Source organism: Oncorhynchus clarkii, chromosome 3 (genome assembly GCF_045791955.1).
Source record: "Oncorhynchus clarkii lewisi isolate Uvic-CL-2024 chromosome 3, UVic_Ocla_1.0, whole genome shotgun sequence".
NCBI classification, from domain to species: Eukaryota; Metazoa; Chordata; class Actinopteri; order Salmoniformes; family Salmonidae; genus Oncorhynchus; species Oncorhynchus clarkii.
The window spans coordinates 15,994,604-16,012,643 of NC_092149.1; the positions used below are offsets into that span (position 1 = coordinate 15,994,604).

An 18,040-nucleotide genomic window follows, 5' to 3' on the forward strand; every position below is an offset into this window, starting at 1 on the left:
TCACTGCATTGAGCCTGTTATGTGTCTGACACATAAAAACAGTTTAATCACCAGGGGCACTGGTGATTTTAGCATGTAAATATTGGTGGGGCAAACTCAACTTTTTTTTATTTTTTATGCATGCCAGCAAAGCCACTACACAACACTAAGCAATACATGAACTGGACTATAACTGTGAAAAACGACGCAAACTGTTGTGGCACCGTTTCTTTTCAGCACCATGCAGGGGATCCTTACCACCGCTACACCTGGCTATCAGCTGAGCCTTGTCTGGCAGCCAAACAGTTCATTCAGCCTCATTTACTGCCTTTATAAAAAACATAGCTGTTGTGGCTGACTTGTTTAAACAAAAGGTGGTTTCTACTAACAATTGAGATGTACAGTACAAACTATGGCATAAGGGAACGGTGAGCGAATCAGGGGGGCTAGCCGTAATTTTGATTAAGACATTAATGAGCGAGCTAGGACGGACGTAGTCAATATAACTATTTGTTCAGCACTTTTAAAATGTACAGCGACAGAATTCAGAACATGGGCCGTTCTTACAGTATTCTCCCTGTACACCAAGTCAGGACCGTAGGATCAATTAATGGGGCATATAAGCAGACAATGAAAACTCTTACAATATTTGAAGACATTTCTCTAAAACAGGCTATAGGCTACATGTGCACCACCAAGTCAGAACAGTAGGCTAAGTTTAGAGGGGGAAAGGGACCAAATTATTAGGGTGAGGCAGATAGGCTGCTAACAGCTCACTACACAACATACATTTAGTATTACTATCTTATCTACAGTATACATATCTCCCTGGCATATTGCAGCAGCATACAAGACAGTTTTGGACTCACTGTTGTGCTGTGCTCACTTGAACAGGAAGGTGGCACGGCAGTCCTTCTTGTGGGAAAATTTTGTCATGAAGCTTTGTCATCAAAGTCTGGCATTCTTTGGACTTATGGTGCTTTCAAGACAACTGGGAACTGGGAAAAACAAGGTCGAATTATGACGTCAGTGATCTTCAGGTCGGAGCTCTAGAAAGAGGCCAGAATTCCCAGACTGCTCAAAATCTCATTTTTCCTGAGTTCCCAGTTGTGTTGAACTCACTGAAGTCTGAGATTTCCAAGTTTCCAGTTGTTTTGAACGTGGCAGAAGTCATGCTGGATTGCCAGCATGGCCAATGTATTCAATCTTCTCTGGCCCATGGTGTTGCGTGTGAATGTATATCCTTTTAAGCTTGGAAAAGAAACGCTTAAACCCAGACTTGGACCACACACCCTCTCCACCGAATAGCAGGTAGGGGAGAAAAATAGTGATTGCTTTGCAACGCTTGCAGTTAGCCACTGATTCCTTCCAAACCACTCATTGTTGAATTTGCGATTGTTGAACTTGCTGTGTAACGTTTATGTCCAATGGCCGATGATCACTGATACATTTTATCTATAATTTCTCTTCATATGACAAGGATTGAAAAGGATTTGCCAGTAGACTGTCAACGTGATTCATGACAATGACTGCTTGTCCAGCTTGATAGCTAAGATTTTGAAAGTATGATGTTGACATGAGTCAGTCCAATCAAAGCTACGGTAGATATAACGTGATTTGACATCCTTTTACCTGTGGCCAATGACCTTGAGCCTTCTTGGATGGGCATTTCTAATGTAAATCTATGGCAGCACCAAAGGGGGCTTGAAATTTCTAGCTCTCCCTGTAGATTTCGCAGTGACAGAACACTGAGCCAATCACGATGCAACTAGAGAAGATTACCAACCCCTACGCTCTGTATTGTCCGCTAGCTGCCACCACAGAAAGAACTGAGCTAGGCTGAAACACCTGTGTTTTGGAGCTGCCTTACTCAAGAAATCTAAAAAGAGACCATGTTAATATGCAGCTTTATTAACTCAATAAATGTTTTACATTGTTTGCAAACTGATATGCCCCACCTGCCCTGAATGACGGGTTGCCACTGACCAGGGGGCCTCAACTAGAAACATTCCATATGCGCAAAATATGCCCAAAACACGTTTGCCAATTTTTACGCAAAAGTTAGCATTTATAAAAACTGAAATTGAGGTGAGAATGTGCTTATCCCCCCGCAAACTTTAGATCATGCGTATGCACAGTTTCTAGTGGTTGAAGTATTGCATTGCAAGAAGGCTAAAATAGCCTAGTAGCCTTGTGCAAATGGTATCATGACTCATGATATGACCCAGATGCAGACACAGGAGGAGACAAAGGTCTGTGAGATGAAGGTTTAATCCGATGCTTCAGATCCGAAAACACCTGGTCAGCAGCTGGGGACCACGTGAACCGAACCTTGGGAGAGGTGAGAGCAGAGAGGGGGGGGGGAGAACCACGAAGAGTTACCTCAAGTAAAGAAAACAGTAGCTGCTTCCACTATACCAGCACCATTTCAACCTAAACATCTCAACATCATCAAATCACCTATGCTTAGTCTAATACAGTAACAACTAAAAGATACCAAAAACAAATTAGTCCAATCAATGTAAGCTAAATGTGATGTGGCTGTCCATTGTACTGGTGTGTGTGTGTGCGCGCGCGTGTGTGTGTGTGTGTGTGTGTGTGTGTGTGTGTGTGTGTGTGTGTGTGTGTGTGTGTGTGTGTGTGTGTGTGTGTGTGTGTGTGTGTGTGTGTGTGTGTGTGTGTGTGTGTGTGTGTGTCTGTGTGTGTGTGTGTGTGTGTGTGCGCGCAAGTAAAAAAAAACATGTCGACTCACCCTAATTGTAGGGAGAGTCAAAACGGTCTATGACTGTCATACAGTACACACTTTTTGTTTCTTTTGTCCTAGGCTACCTGGCTAAAATGCTTGCTCGCTAGCCTAACTTCCTTTCATAGACAACGATGAGTCGGCTAGTTAACATTAGCCTACTACATCTGGCTACATATTGAACTTCCATCCTCTCAGGCCAGGGGCACAATGTATGAATTTATGGTTGGATCAGAATTTCTGATATAATCATTGGCCAGAACGGAGAATTACGTAAAACTACGGGTCCAAATCCCTATCCCTATCCATGGCTAATTTAGGAAAGGGACAATTTTAGCTAGCAAGCTAGCCAGCCACTGAAGGACAACGAAATGCAACAATTCCATTTTTTTCTGTCAATGACGTTTGGCTTCAGATGTGATGTAATTGGTGTGAAGCAATATTCAAACTGGCTTCCCTTGACACTTTATTTTTGGTGTGCCCAGGACCATTCACAGTTGAGCTCTCTCAGTTTATCTCAACGCCGATTGGCTATTATTTTATTTAAAATAGGGATGACAAATGCTGGCTGTGTACCCTTGCATTCAATGCTATGGGTGGCAAAAATATCATACTCCCTTTGACCAAACAGAATCAGATAGATGGGCTACACATACAGAGAGAGAGGGGTGCTGTTTCGCTCGCTAATATGTTTTCTCCGGTGAGATACAGTTTACATACACTTAGGTTGGAGTCATTAAAACTCGTTTTCAAACTACTCCAGAAATTTCTTGTTAACAAACTATAGTTTTGGCAGGTCGGTTAGGACATCTACTTTGTGCATGACAGAAGTAATTTTTCCAACAATTGTTTACAAACAGATTATTTCCTTTATAATTCACTGTATCCCAATTCCAGTGGGTCAGAAGTTTACATACACTAAGTTCACTGTGCCTTTAAACAGCTTGGAAGATTCCAGAAAATTATGTCATCAAATCAAATCAAATCAAATCAAATTTATTTATATAGCCCTTCGTACATCAGCTGATATCTCAAAGTGCTGTACAGAAACCCAACCTAAAACCCCAAACAGCAAGCAATACAGGTGTAGAAGCACGGTGGCTAGGAAAAACTCCCTAGAAAGGCCAAAACCTAGGAAGAAACCTAGAGAGGAACCAGGCTATGTGGGGTGGCCAGTCCTCTTCTGGCTGTGCCGGGTGGAGATTATAACAGAACATGGCCAAGATGTTCAAATGTTCATAAATGACCAGCATGGTCGAATAATAATAAGGCAGAACAGTTGAAACTGGAGCAGCAGCACAGCCAGGTGGACTGGGGACAGCAAGGAGTCATCATGTCAGGTAGTCCTGGGGCATGGTCCTAGGGCTCAGGTCCTCCGAGAGAGAGAAAGAAAGAGAGAAGGAGAGAATTAGAGAACGCACACTTAGATTCACACAGGACACCGAATAGGACAGGAGAAGTACTCCAGATATAACAAACTGACCCTAGCCCCCCGACACATAAACTACTGCAGCATAAATACTGGAGGCTGAGACAGGAGGGGTCAGGAGACACTGTGGCCCCATCCGAGGACACCCCCGGACAGGGCCAAACAGGAAGGATATAACCCCACCCACTTTGCCAAAGCACAGCCCCCACACCACTAGAGGGATATCTTCAACCACCAACTTACCATCCTGAGACAAGGCTGAGTATAGCCCACAAAGACCTCCGCCACGGCACAACCCAAGGGGGGGGGGGGAGGGGCGCCAACCCAGACAGGATGACCACATCAGTGAATCAACCCACTCAGGTGACGCACCCCCTCCAGGGACGGCATGAGAGAGCCCCAGTAAGCCAGTGACTCAGCCCCTGTAATAGGGTTAGAGGCAGAGAATCCCAGTGGAAAGAGGGGAACCGGCCAGGCAGAGACAGCAAGGGCGGTTCGTTGCTCCAGAGCCTTTCCGTTCACCTTCCCACTCCTGGGCCAGACTACACTCAATCATATGACCCACTGAAGAGATGAGTCTTCAGTAGAGACTTAAAGGTTGAGACCGAGTTTGCGTCTCTGACATGGGTAGGCAGACCGTTCCATAAAAATGGAGCTCTATAGGAGAAAGCCCTGCCTCCAGCTGTTTGCTTATTAGGAGGCCTGCGTCTTGTGACCGTAGCGTACGTGTAGGTATGTACGGCAGGACCAAATCAGAGAGATAGGTAGGAGCAAGCCCATGTAATGCTTTGTAGGTTAGCAGTAAAACCTTGAAATCAGCCCTTGCTTTGACAGGAAGCCAGTGTAGAGAGGCTAGCACTGGAGTAGTGTGATCAATACAACAAATCCCCATGAGCATCATTGATTGGGCCTATTAGATAGGCTATTATATCTGAAAGGGAGCAAGATGAATAACATACAGTAGAATTTAACTGGAGAACAGACAATGTGTAGGCTACCACTGTAAATAGGCCTACTATAGTTGAGATTTATTTTTAATGAGTAGGCAATGTTACAGAATTCTCGGGCAGTGCAGCATATTTAGGTCGGGTAGATATAAACCAATATTGAATTCTATACGATCTGTTTACAGGTCCACAACAATTTGTAATTGTTTTTGTCTTTCAGAAATGGTCAAATAGGCCAACGGCAAATTTAACAGCAAAATAAAACATTCTGCCAACACTTCCAGAGACAGATGGTCACGTTTGTTCTCGCTATTTCCTTTATAAAGTGCATTGGCCTAATTCCAATACTTTCACAGTGTACAGCAAATAAGGACGTTTTAAATGCTTGTTCATGCGCACACAGTTTTTTAGGATGAGTCTGATTAATACCTGGAAACTTGCTATGTATGTGTGCGCCAAGTTTATAAATCTCTATCTGTAAATATTTGAAATTACATGTGGTTTAATGTAGTGAGCTTTGAAATTATGGATGTACAGTACCAGTCAAAAATTTGGACACACCTACTCATTCAAAGGTTTTTCTTTATTTTTACATTGTAGAATAATCAAAGACATCAAAACTATGAAATAACACATATGGAATCATGTAGTAACCAAAAAAAGTGTTAAACAAATCAAAACCAATTTTATATTTGAGATTCTTCAAAGTAGTCACCCTTTGCCTTGACAGCTTTGCACACTCTTGGCATTCTTTCAACCAGCTGAGGCAGTCACCTGGAATGCATTTCAATTAACAAGTGTGCCTTGTTAAAACCTCTTTATATTTTTGCCTAAAATGACATACTCAAATCTAACTTTCTGTAGCTCGGGCCCTGATGCAAGGATATGCATATTCTTAGTACCATTTGAAAGGAAACACTTTGAAGTTTGTGGAAAAGTTAAAGGAATATAGGAGAATATAACACATTAGATCTGGTAAAAGATAATACAAAGAAAAAACAACAGTTTTTTTGTACCATTATCTTTGAAATGCAAGTAAAAGGCCATAATGTATTATTCCAGCCCAGGTGCAATTTATATTTTGGCCACTAGGTGGCAGCAGTGTATGTGCAACGTTTTAGACTGATCCAATGAACCATTGCATATCTTTTCAAAATTATGTATCAAGACTGCCCAAATGTCCCTAATTTGTTTATTAATAACTTTTCATGTTCAAAACTGTGCACCCTCCTCAAACAGTAGCATGGTATTACTTCACTGTAATAACTACTGTAAATTGGACAGTGCAGTTAGATTAACAATAATTTAAGCTTTCTGCCAATATCAGATATGTCTATGTTCTGGGAAATATTCTTGTTACTTACAACCTCATGCTAAACACATTAGCCTATGTTAGCTCAATCGTCCCACAGGGGATCCACCAATCCTGAAGAAGTTCAAAGTTAATTGGTGGAATTTATTTTTATTCTTAATGCGTTTGAGCCAATCAGTTGTGTTGTGACAAGGTAGGGGTGGTATACAAAAGATAGCCCTGTTTGGTAAAAGACCAAGTCCATATTATGGCAAGAACAGCTCAAATAAGCAAAGAGAAATTACAGTCCATCATTACTTTAAGACAGGAAAGGAAGACCCAGAGTTACCTCTGCTGCAGAGGATAAGTTCATTGAAGTTACCAGCCTCAGAAATTGCAGCCCAAATAAATGTTTCACAGAGTACAAGTAACAGACATATCTCATCATCAACTGATCAGAGGGGACTGCGTGAATCAGGCCTTCATGGTCAAATTGCTGAAAAGAAACCACTACTAAAGGACACTAATAAGAAGAAGAGACTTGCTTGTGCCAAGAAACACGAGCAATGGACATTAGACTGGTGGAAATCTGTCCTTTGGTCTGATGAGTCCAAATTTGAGATTTTTGGTTCCAACCGCCGTGTCTATGTGAGACACAAAGTAGGTGAACGGATGATCTCTGCATGTATTGTTCCCACCGTGAAGCATGGAGGAGGAGGTGTGATGGTGTAGGGGTGCTTTGCTGGTGACACTGTCTGTGATTTATTTTGAATTCAAGGCACACTTAACCAGCATGGTTACCACAGCAATCTGCAGCAATACGCCACCCCATCTGGTTTGCGCTTAGTGGGACTATCATTTGTTTTTCAACAGGACAATGACCCAACACACCTCCAGCCTGTGTAAGGGCTATTTGACCAAGGAGGAAAGTGATGGAGTGCTGCATCAGATGACCTCACCTCCACAATCACCCGACCTCAACCCAATTGAGATGGTTTGGGATGAGTTGGACCACAGAGTGAAGGAAAAGCAGCCAACAAGTGCTCAGCATATGTGGGAACTTCTTCAAGACTGTTGGAAAAGCATTCCAGGTGAAGCTGGTTGAGAGAATGCCAAAAGTGTGCAAAGCTGTCATCAAAAGCGAAGGGTGGCTACTTAAAGAATCTAAAAATATATTTTGATTCATTTTAGACTTTTTTGGTTACTACATGATTCCACGTGTGTTATTTGATAGTTTTTATGTCTTCACTATTATGTAGAAAATAGTAAAAAAAAACTTTTTAACCTTTTTTTATATCAATTTTAACCAAAATACCCCAATATCTCATAATTGATAAGTAGATGCAAAAATGTAATTTTAGTCTGTGGTGCCTGGCCTTAAAAAGATACTTTGGGATTTTGGCAAAAAAAAAAGTCCTTTATCTACTACCCCAAAGTCAGACTAACTAACATTAGTGCAATTGCTAATTAGCATCAGCGCTATGACTGGAAGTCTATGGTAACAGCTAGCATGCTCGTAGCGCTAACACTAGTTAGCATCGGGCTCACGAAGCTCCCTCTAACTTCCTTCATAATGGATGCAGAGACATAACAATGGTATCAATGAGCTCATCTGACTCTTGGAAAGTAGATAAAGGAATACTTCGGAATGCTGGCAATGAATCCCTTTAAGTGCAATGTATTACCAATCTAGGGTTAGTGTTAGGGTTAAGGTAACCCAATTTGACATAAAACAGAAAGTATCCACACTAAAACCTTTCCATCAAACAGAATGAACTTCATGTTCTCCCATGTCTGATAGGATTTGACAGATCAGCACATTTCACCTGAATCTGTTGGAGATCTGTTGACTTCAGCATTAGAGAGAGGACAAGACACCTGTCTCCCAGATCTGGTGGCATCAGATAGGATCTGACCTGAGGGCCTCTTACACAACCACCATGTCCATTTCACCTGATCATCAAATTAAGATCTAATATCTGTATATAAATGACTCATCTAGAGACTTAAAGTAAAAAAGAAAAACTCTGTCTCAACTCCTTGTTCCTGTTCTGCAAAATAGTTCCAAGGTTATCATGTGTAGGGGAGACCGGAGTTGGTTGTCGCACTTCTTACTCTCATGTCTATTTCTCAGCACCAGTATATCTTACAAGACTCTTTTCAATATTAGGATAAAGACTAAGATCTTGGATTAAAATGAGGACCGTTTTTACTCTTTTTAACTCCAACATGGAGTTATAAATCATCAAACACACTGTCCACTTGTGACAACCAGCCCAATCGCTGGGTTGGTTGTCACAATGTTCACTAGTAACTTATTCCTTTTGTATCAGGAAATGAATAAAAATAACAAACAGCCTTAGAAATAGCTAAGCCTTTCTTTAATTGAACAAAATACAGCATTTTATGCCTTGAGAATAACACATGACAATTTGAGTACATTTTTGTGTGTATGCGTGCCTGCGTGTGTATGTATCTATGTGCGTGTGTGGGTGCGTGACAGGAAAAATATGTGTGTCAGAGAGAGGCAACACTAATGCTAGTTAAGATATTACTTACCACATGGCTTGACCTAGGAACTCAGAAATTGGTTTGAAACATAGCTCTCCCTTTTCTCTGTTCAACAAACATAATTATTTATGGATACTCCCATAATTCAAACATTTACAAAGAAAATACCAATATAAATAATTTTTTTACTTTCACCTATGAAAATCACATACATTCCCCTCACCTCAATGTTTTGTCATGCTGACATGAATTGACCAGTTGTGACAGCTAACCCATGAGACAACCAACCCAGGTCTCCCCTACTGAGCTTATAAGGAGAGCCAGTCCAACACACACACACACACACACACACACACACACACACACACACACACACACACACACACACACACACACACACACACACACACACACACACACACACACACACACACACACACACACACACACACACACACACACACACACACACACTGCAATGGAACCTTGTTATTGTGCCTAAATAAAGACATTATGACAATTGAAACCACTGGTCTATATGGCAGCACTCCGGTGTCTCACTACAAGGCGCTGTAAATAGCTATTATCAAGACAACACAAGATGACTGGCTCAGTCAGAACCATTACCCAGGCCTGTCTGATATAAACCTGCATTGAAACCCTTTAACACGCTGTGGGTAACCAACATGTTACTCATGACCTATACATGGTACACACAAACACCTGAATACACACACCAAACCATGGCATTTGGAAAGTGTTTTGGGTGTCTGGGTTGTTATGTATAATAGATGGTCATCAAATATGTGGAAATTAAAATACTGTATATCAGTTTAGACTATTTGCTTTACTGCAGAAGAGGTTTGATTCGTAAGAAATGAAATGTACCATCAAGTCTTTTTGTCAAAAGGAAAAACATAATGCTCATAGGATTACACTGAGTCCTCAAGTATTATAGTCTTTGTATAGTAACAATTATCATGTTCGTGAGCAATGCTGTTGACAGTTCAGTCAAACACACATTGTGAAAACATGATTTACCCCAACTAATTGGTTGAACAAGAACCCTTAGATTAGCATGTACTGTAGGTGTTGACTGGTGTCGGACTAGAATGTACTTCTAGATCACAGCCAGTCAAATCTAGTTTCTATAGACCTGACAGGTAAGGTGTCTATAGGATCGTACAGCTGAATCAGCAGATACTTGTCCAGGTAGATAAGCTCACCTCAATATGAGCTTTTTGATTACACACCAGCATTGAGACAATTGAAAGGTAGACGACTTTCAAACCAGTTATCTGAACGGTTCACTGAGAATAAAGACCAAAAAGTGTTGACTGTCATGATGTTGACATTTTTTACATGGGGGTGATGCAGGGGCTGAAAATGAGCCAAGGGGGAGACCTATGGACCGTGGACCAGTCTCAGGACATCTGCCAGGTAAACTGAGTGTGGCGGTCAAGCGCAAGGCCAGAGCACTCTTTAGTGTTCGAGACATTTTAGAAAAATGTCAAACGGCCTTGGTATACTGCAGTAAATTATTCCAATAAAATGATGGATCTTTTCCAAAAGATAATGCTCAATTTAACTACTACTCCTTTCCACCATTTGCCCCCTCCCTCTCTCCTCCCTCCTCTTTCATCCATCCATCCTCCTCTTGACCTCCTCTCCTTTATCTCCTCCCTCTCTTATCTGTCTTGTCTGCATATATATAGATCCCCACCTGTGAATCCTCCTTCTGTTTCTCAAATCAGCTTGGTGTCACATGTTGTCGTAGTACCTGATTGTCAATTAGGAGTAAAGGACTAACTGTTTTCTTTCATAAAGGTAAGTGGGTCACTCCACAAATTCAGTGCCTGTTGAAAAGTGTAACTTGGTCTAATTGTTTGGGGGGATTTCACCTAATATTAGCATTCTGTCATAAAAATAAAAAAATGTTCCCATCTCTAGAGGTTAAATAAGAAAAAAAGACTATATTAAGTGCCTATTAAGTGCCAAATAAAGTAACAGGGTTGACCATAACAGTGTTGACCGTAACAGTGTTGACCTTAACAGGGTTGACGATTTCATCTTAAATCGGCCATGAATTCTCTTGTGGCAGGTAGAATGTAAGCTTGTTGTGTGCAACAGGGAGTGGCAACTGAATGCAAGCTTCACAAAAACAAATGCATTGTTATCTATGGGTAATCGTGTTGACGTGTTATGCTCGACCCGCTCAGTTTTCCACCACAAAACACCAGAAAATGTTTGGTCTGTGGGATTGTGCTGACCTGAACAGCTCACCCATTCCAGTTTTGATTTTAGTACCATTTTTATGAGCTGTGTCTGATGGTACAGTCTGGTCTCATAGACTAGACGTAACATAATACATTTAAATCCAGGCTCCTCAAATGAGTATGATATGTTACATTTGGTATGGTTACATAAGACAAATGTTTAATTGGTTGGGGTGGAAGGGTTGGCTTATAACGCCAACATCTAGCAATCCAAAGGTTGAGAGTTCGAATCTGATCATGGACAACGTTAGCATTTTAGGTAATTAGCTACTTTTCAACTACTTACTACTTTTGATCTACTTTGCAACTACTTAGAATATTAGCTAACCCAATCCCTAACCCTAACCTTAACCCTTTTAGCTAACCCAAACCCTAACCCTAACCTTAACCCTTTTAGCTAACCCTTCCCCTAACCTCAACCCTAACCCCTAACCCTAACCCCTAGCCTAGCTAACATTACCCAGCTAGCTAACGTTTGCCGCCTAGCTAGAATTTGTACCATTTCATACGTTTTGCAAAACTGTAACATATAATACGTTTTGCAATTCGGAACATATTGTACGTCACCTAACATTAACATTCTGTTATAAATAACATGTTTTCCCATATCAAGAGGTTAAATTTAAATTAAATAAAAAAGACTATAGTAAGTGCCTATTAAATGCCCAATAAAGTAACAGTTTTGCTAAACCATAACATAGAGTACGTTTGCAAATTCGTAATATATTGTGCGTTTTGGAAATTAGTAACATATAATTCAAATTGTAATTCGTAATATAGCATACGAAATGGGTGATAGAGATCAATAAATTAAAATACATGCCATTCGAAATGTAACATATCACACCAAATGGAGTGTCTCGGATTTACTTACAGAATCAAACTAAATGCTCTGAGACCATGTTGCAGGATAGCTCACGGTTTCTGACACTTAATTTCTCACACACATGCAAATTTCTTTCTCATCTCAGCCGTTTCAAATAGACTCACCCTATGAGAGGATGGCCCCGCCCCTGGCAAGATCTGCTCCAGGTGAACTCAACCATTGGTGGAGCCAGCTCAGGTTCCGCCTCCAGAACAGGAAGGGGTGGAACGAGATGCTTGATGAAACATTTTTGCTGCAGAACAAAAGGTGAGACTCCTATTGGTAAACAAAAAAAACAGCTACTGACAAGTATTGGTTGTTATTATGCTGCGTTCATAACAAGTGAGAAACTCAGAAAATACTACTTGTAATCTGGGAGCATCAGTTGTGTGTGTTCACATGCTTTTTACTAATTGAGAATGCAGATTAGCTGATGACAAACAAGCTGCATCAACCATAAACTAAAAGTACAGCTATCATGCTTGAAAACAAAATGTAGTGTTCAAAAACCCTTTGAACAATTTGGTTCTTATGAAAATTGTTTTGTTTTTGGATTTAACTGCTGTAATCGAGGTCGTTTCATAAATATGTGACATCAGAGCTCAGTATGTGGGGGAAGTCTGAGCTCAGAGATTATAGACCGTTTCCCACTAGTAATTACCAGCTGGAGGGGCGTTCAAGTTGATTTTTCCCAGTCGTATGCTGATATGCTGATTACAACATGTTATGAATGCAGTGTTTGAATTCTAACTTGCAAACACACTCTTTCTCCCATAGGACAAATGACATCCCTCTCTTCTTTGCGGCAAAAGAGAACAGTGCAGGTTGCATTAAGAAACTTCTGGACTGTGCATCCACTAACATCTTTGAGAGAGGTGCTCTGGGGGAGACAGCGCTGCATGTGGCAGTTCTGAATGATAACATGGATGCTGCCATAGCTCTGATGGACGGAGCACCTGAACTCATCAATGAGCCCATGACCTCTGACCTCTTCCTTGGTACATATAGTCTCACACACAATGGACAAATACACTATAATATCATAAAACTCACACAGATATTTAATCACACAATAATATATTCTCTCTCTTACTCGCTCTCAATCAGGCATGACACCTCTCCACATTGCTGTGGTGAATCAGAACTTTAACCTGGTCCGCAGTCTGATTGGTAAAGGGGCAGATGTGGCCACGCCCAGAGTCACAGGCCTGTACTTCAGGAAGAGAAGAGGAGGGCTGCTCTACTATGGTAAGATGACTGTTTGTGTTCTGTAAGGAGTATAAAAATGCATTCTGGGAAATGTGGGTATTTTATTCCATTTGCTTTACTTTAGGTGAGCACATCCTGGCATTTGCGGCCTGTGTGGGAAATCAGGACATCATCTCCATGGTGATCAACGCAGGAGCCAGCACCAGGGCCCAGGACTCCATTGGTATAAAACATTCCTCTTTCTTCTCCTCCCCCTCCCCCTCTTCTCTCTTCTTCCATTTTCAGCGTTTAATATCTCCATCTCTCCCCCCTAGGTAACACAGTGCTCCATATTCTGGTCCTGCAGCCCAATAAGACTTTAGCATGCCTGGCATTGGATCTGTTGTTGGCACATGACGTTGAGCTGGACCAGACTGTGCCACTGGACATGGTGCCCAACTATCGTGGCTTAACACCCTTCAAACTGGCTGCCAAGGAGGGCAACGTTGTGGTGAGGATGGATAGAGGGATAGAGAAAGAAACAGGAGACAATGTATGAGAGGAGAAGAGGGATAATGTTTCCCCTATTATCTTTAACTTAACCTTCTCCACCGTAATATTCTTTATACAGCATATGTTGTTATTAGAATGTATTTAACCTACAAATTAATTGTGCTGCATTTCTAGGTTCCTAAGGCTTTTCTATCTCTCAGGCCTTCCAGCACCTGGTCAACCGGAGGCGAGTCGTCCAGTGGAACCTGGGACCACTGACCTCTAACCTCTATGACCTCTCAGAGATCGACTCCTTGGTCGCCGACGACGACCTCTCTGTGCTGGAGCTCATCGTGGGCAGCCAGAGGAGAGAGGTACATTACAGAACACAAACATGATACGGTCTAATATACCCTACAGGGAAACTGATGATGAGGATGATCTCTTCCCTCAGGCAAGAAGGATACTGGAAGTGACTCCTGTTAGGCAACTGGTCAGTCTCAAGTGGAACCTCTATGGAAAACACTACTTTAGGTAACCACACATACAGTGGATCATGTTCTGATGTTGTGTTTGAGATGCTGTCATTTGTTTATGTCTAATATTGTAATTTTATTATTGTGTTGTGTACAGATTGTTGCTGCTGCTGTACCTCCTGTACATTGGGACCTTCACACTGTGTTGTGTGTATCGCCCTCTAAAGGACGCTCCAGAGAATTACACTGTATCTGACATGGACAAAACCATCCGCGTGCAGAAAACTCTGAAGGTGCGGGAGACATGAAGGCATCTTCATATGACAGCCTGTGTGCAAACCTCAATCAGAGGTGTTCATATGAACCCTTTGTGATCCACGTGCCCTGTTCTCTGTCCCTGTAGGAGAGTTATGTGACCTATGGGGACAACTTGCGTCTGGCAGGAGAGATGATCAGTGTCCTGGGTGCCCTGGTTATTCTGCTACTGGAGGTAAAACATACATCACCCAATAAATTTACATGTCACTTATGTTTACACTGTAGATTAGATCACATTATTGGCTGTCAATATAATCTGTGTTCTTCCCAATTCCTAAGGTCCCAGATATGCTGAGAGTGGGGGCCAAGCAGTACTTTGGACAGACGGCCCTGGGGGGACCCTTCCATGTCATTCTGTAAGTCAACTTTGGTGCCTATGTAGCCTTTATTACCTGCCTAGTGATGTTGTTGTGTTATGTCATGTCTATGTAGCATTTATAACCTGTGTAATAATCTGTGTTTCCTCCCCAGTATTGCCTATGCGTTCCTGGTGGTGCTGCTGTGTGTGTTCAGGGTCAGTGGGGTGCAGGGGGAGGCAGTTGTCATGGCTGTGTGTCTGGTGCTGGGCTGGAGCAATGTCATGTTCTTCGCCCGAGGCTTTCAGATGCTGGGACCTTACGTCATCATGATACAGAAGGTATGTAAGGGAAGCAGACACACACACGTGAATGCACACACACACAAGCATTAGCATGACGTTACTGTAGAATGTATGGTTTTGCTGTTTTGATTCCCATATTAAACTGTTGTGGTGTTTTGTCTCATTTCCTCCTAGATTATATTTGGAGACCTGACCAAGTTCATGTGGCTGAGCTTCATCGTGCTCATGGGGTTTTCCACCTGTAAGTACATTCTGTTTAAGAGAAACTGCATTAGCAAATCTTGGCGTTTCAAATAAGCAAATTGTATAAATTGTATAAATAAAAATCCTATTTTTATACCCTGGTTGTTGTTGTCCCTCTTTCCCTCCCTCCCTCCCTCCCTCCCTCCCTCCCTCCCTCCCTCCCTCCCTCCCTCCCTCCCTCCCTCCCTCCCTCCCTCCCTCCCTCCCTCCCTCCCTCCCTCCCTCCCAGCCCTGTGGATGGTGTACATGACTCAGGACCCAGACTCTCTACCTGCGTACCGCTCCTTCCCCATCACTCTGTTCTCCCAGTTTGAGCTGAGTGTGGGTCTGATAGACCTGCCAGTGGACCACACCATCACAACGCCCCCTATTGTCCATGTGCTGCACTGCACCTTCTCTGTGGTCTCCTACATACTGCTGCTCAACCTTCTCATAGCCATGATGAGTGATACACACTGGAGAGTTGCCCAGGAGAGGGACGAGCTCTGGAGGACACAGGTGTGCATCAGTGTGACACACACATGCACACACACACACAAGCACACATTTTCTATTACAGTGCCTTCAGAAAGTATTCACACCCTTTGACTTTTTCAACATTTTGATGTGTTACAGCCTGAATTTAAAGTTGATTAATTTGAGATGTGTTGTCACTGGCCTACACACAATATTCCATAATGTGAAAGTGGAATTATGTTTCTCGAAATGTTTACAAATGAATTAAAAATGAAAAGCTGAAATGTCTTGAGTCAATAAGTATTCAACCCCTGTTATGGCAAGCCTAAATAAGTCCAGGAGTAAAAATGTCTTTAAAAGTTACATAATAAGTTGCATGGACTTATTTAAGCTTGCCATAACACAGGGGTTGAATACTTATTGACTCAAGACATTTCAGATTTTTATTTTGTGCAATAATAGTGTTTAACATGATTTCTGAATGACTACCTCATCCCTGCACCCCAATTATCTGTAAGGTCCCTCAGTCGAGTAGTGAATTTCTAACACAGATTCATCCACAAAGACCAGGGAGGTTTTCCAATGCCTTGCAAAGAAGGGGACCTATTGGTAGATGGGTAAAAATACAAAAATCAGATATTGAATATCCTTTTGAGCATGGTGAAGTTATTTATTTTGTATTGGATGGTGTATCATTACACCCAGTCACTACAAAAATACAGGTGCTCAGTTGCCGGAGAGGAAGGAAACCGTTCAGGGATTTCACCATGAGGCCAATGGCGACTTCAAAACAGTTACAGAGTTTAATGGCTGTGATATGAGAAAACTGAGGATGGATCAACAACATTGTAGTTACTCCACAATACTAACCTAATTGAAGGAAGCCTGTACAGAATACAAATATTACAAAACATGCATCCTGTTTGACAACAAGGCACTAAAGTAATACTGCAAAATGCAAAAAAAATGTAGCAAAGCAATTCACTTTTTGTCCTAAATACAAAGTGTTATGTTTGGGGCAAATCCAATACAACACATTACTGAGTACCACTCTCCATATTTTCAATCATGTTGCTGGCTGCATCATGTTATGGGTATGCTTGCAAGCGTTAAGGACTGGGGAGTTTTTCAGAATTAAAAGAAAAATGGACTGGAGCTAAGCACAGCCAAACTTTCTGAAGGCACTGTGAATACTCCATAAAAATAGCTTAAAACCATGATGAAAGTGTATACAGCATCCCAATCAGTGCCATTCTAATGATCCTTACATCCTTTGTCCCTGCTCACTGTGTGTAGGTGGTGGCCACTACCCTGATGTTGGAGAGGAGGTTGCCTCGCTGCCTGTGGCCCCGGCTGGGGGTGTGTGGACTGCTCTATGGCCTGGGGGAGCGGTGGTACCTCCGGTAAGACAACAACACGTCATCTAACTGGCCTATTACTGTACTCTCTGTCTTAGGTGTGGTGGTGTCAACAGTGTTTCCCCATCCCCATCATATACAGGCTTTGTATTATAATGGCTATCTTAATGTCTCCATTGCAGGGTTGAGGATCGCAACGACCCACTGGTGCAAAAGATGCGTCGCTACGTGCAAGCCTTCTCTAAGGATGAGGACCAGAGCAAGGAGCGGGAGGAGACGGAGAACACTGACATGTCAAAAGGACCTGGAAGCCCTCTGATCAGACCCAAACACAGGGGTGGGATAGATGGAAACAGGAAGTCCCTGGCATGCTGGCAGATGATTCGCCACAGCGCTCTGGGTTTAGATGTGGAACAGGAAGAGCCTGAGGATGACCAGGAAGTAAGATACGTCTGAGGGTTAAGACAGCAAAACAGATCAATATATTGTTATTATATAATATATGTGTGATGCAATTATGTATGTATGCAGTATTATTTGTCGAAAACAAGTGATTGTATTGTAGTAGCTAGTGTATATGGGCAAGACTGGGTTGAAATGTAGACTCAATTCATTTTCAGTGTTTTTGGACCATGTATGTCACTTCCAAGTAAAGCACGTCAATATTTTTTTATTACAGATTTTACAAGACAGTATATTAAACTTAATTTTTTACTGGAAACCTTTTTTTTCAGGATTGTAAATCCAAACAGAAAACCAAATGATTGGTTAATGCACATAATAATGTAGATCATTATTAAAGTCATTAAAAAAATATCTCACCAAAACAAGCAAATAAGTGCAAGATATTATTCATCTTTTACATTA

At 41.8% G+C, this 18,040-nt stretch overlaps 1 protein-coding gene across 1 annotated transcript; it reads left to right on the plus strand.

Moving 5' to 3' along the window:
* Positions 1 to 12,177: 12,177 nt before the first annotated feature.
* Positions 12,178 to 17,724, plus strand: LOC139389414 (transient receptor potential cation channel subfamily V member 6-like). Its single transcript, XM_071136161.1, has 15 exons — positions 12,178 to 12,308; positions 12,819 to 13,039; positions 13,149 to 13,289; positions 13,375 to 13,473; positions 13,565 to 13,740; positions 13,943 to 14,095; positions 14,176 to 14,255; positions 14,355 to 14,490; positions 14,601 to 14,687; positions 14,795 to 14,871; positions 14,987 to 15,152; positions 15,291 to 15,357; positions 15,589 to 15,857; positions 17,112 to 17,218; positions 17,356 to 17,724. Exons 1-15 carry the CDS (start codon positions 12,178 to 12,180, stop codon positions 17,627 to 17,629), a joined length of 2,184 nt encoding a protein of 727 aa, XP_070992262.1. The 3' UTR covers positions 17,630 to 17,724.
* The last annotated feature ends 316 nt before the right edge of the window (positions 17,725 to 18,040 follow it).

Excerpts from the sequence above, each read along its gene's own strand:
- LOC139389414 (XM_071136161.1), top strand. The coding sequence starts at position 12,178 with ATGGCCCCGCCCCTGGCAAGATCTGCTCCAGGTGAACTCAACCATTGG. Across the intron at positions 13,040-13,148 it reads GACCTCTGACCTCTTCCTTG|GCATGACACCTCTCCACATT; the intron begins GTACATATAGTC and ends GCTCTCAATCAG. Across the intron at positions 14,256-14,354 it reads TATGGAAAACACTACTTTAG|ATTGTTGCTGCTGCTGTACC; the intron begins GTAACCACACAT and ends TGTTGTGTACAG.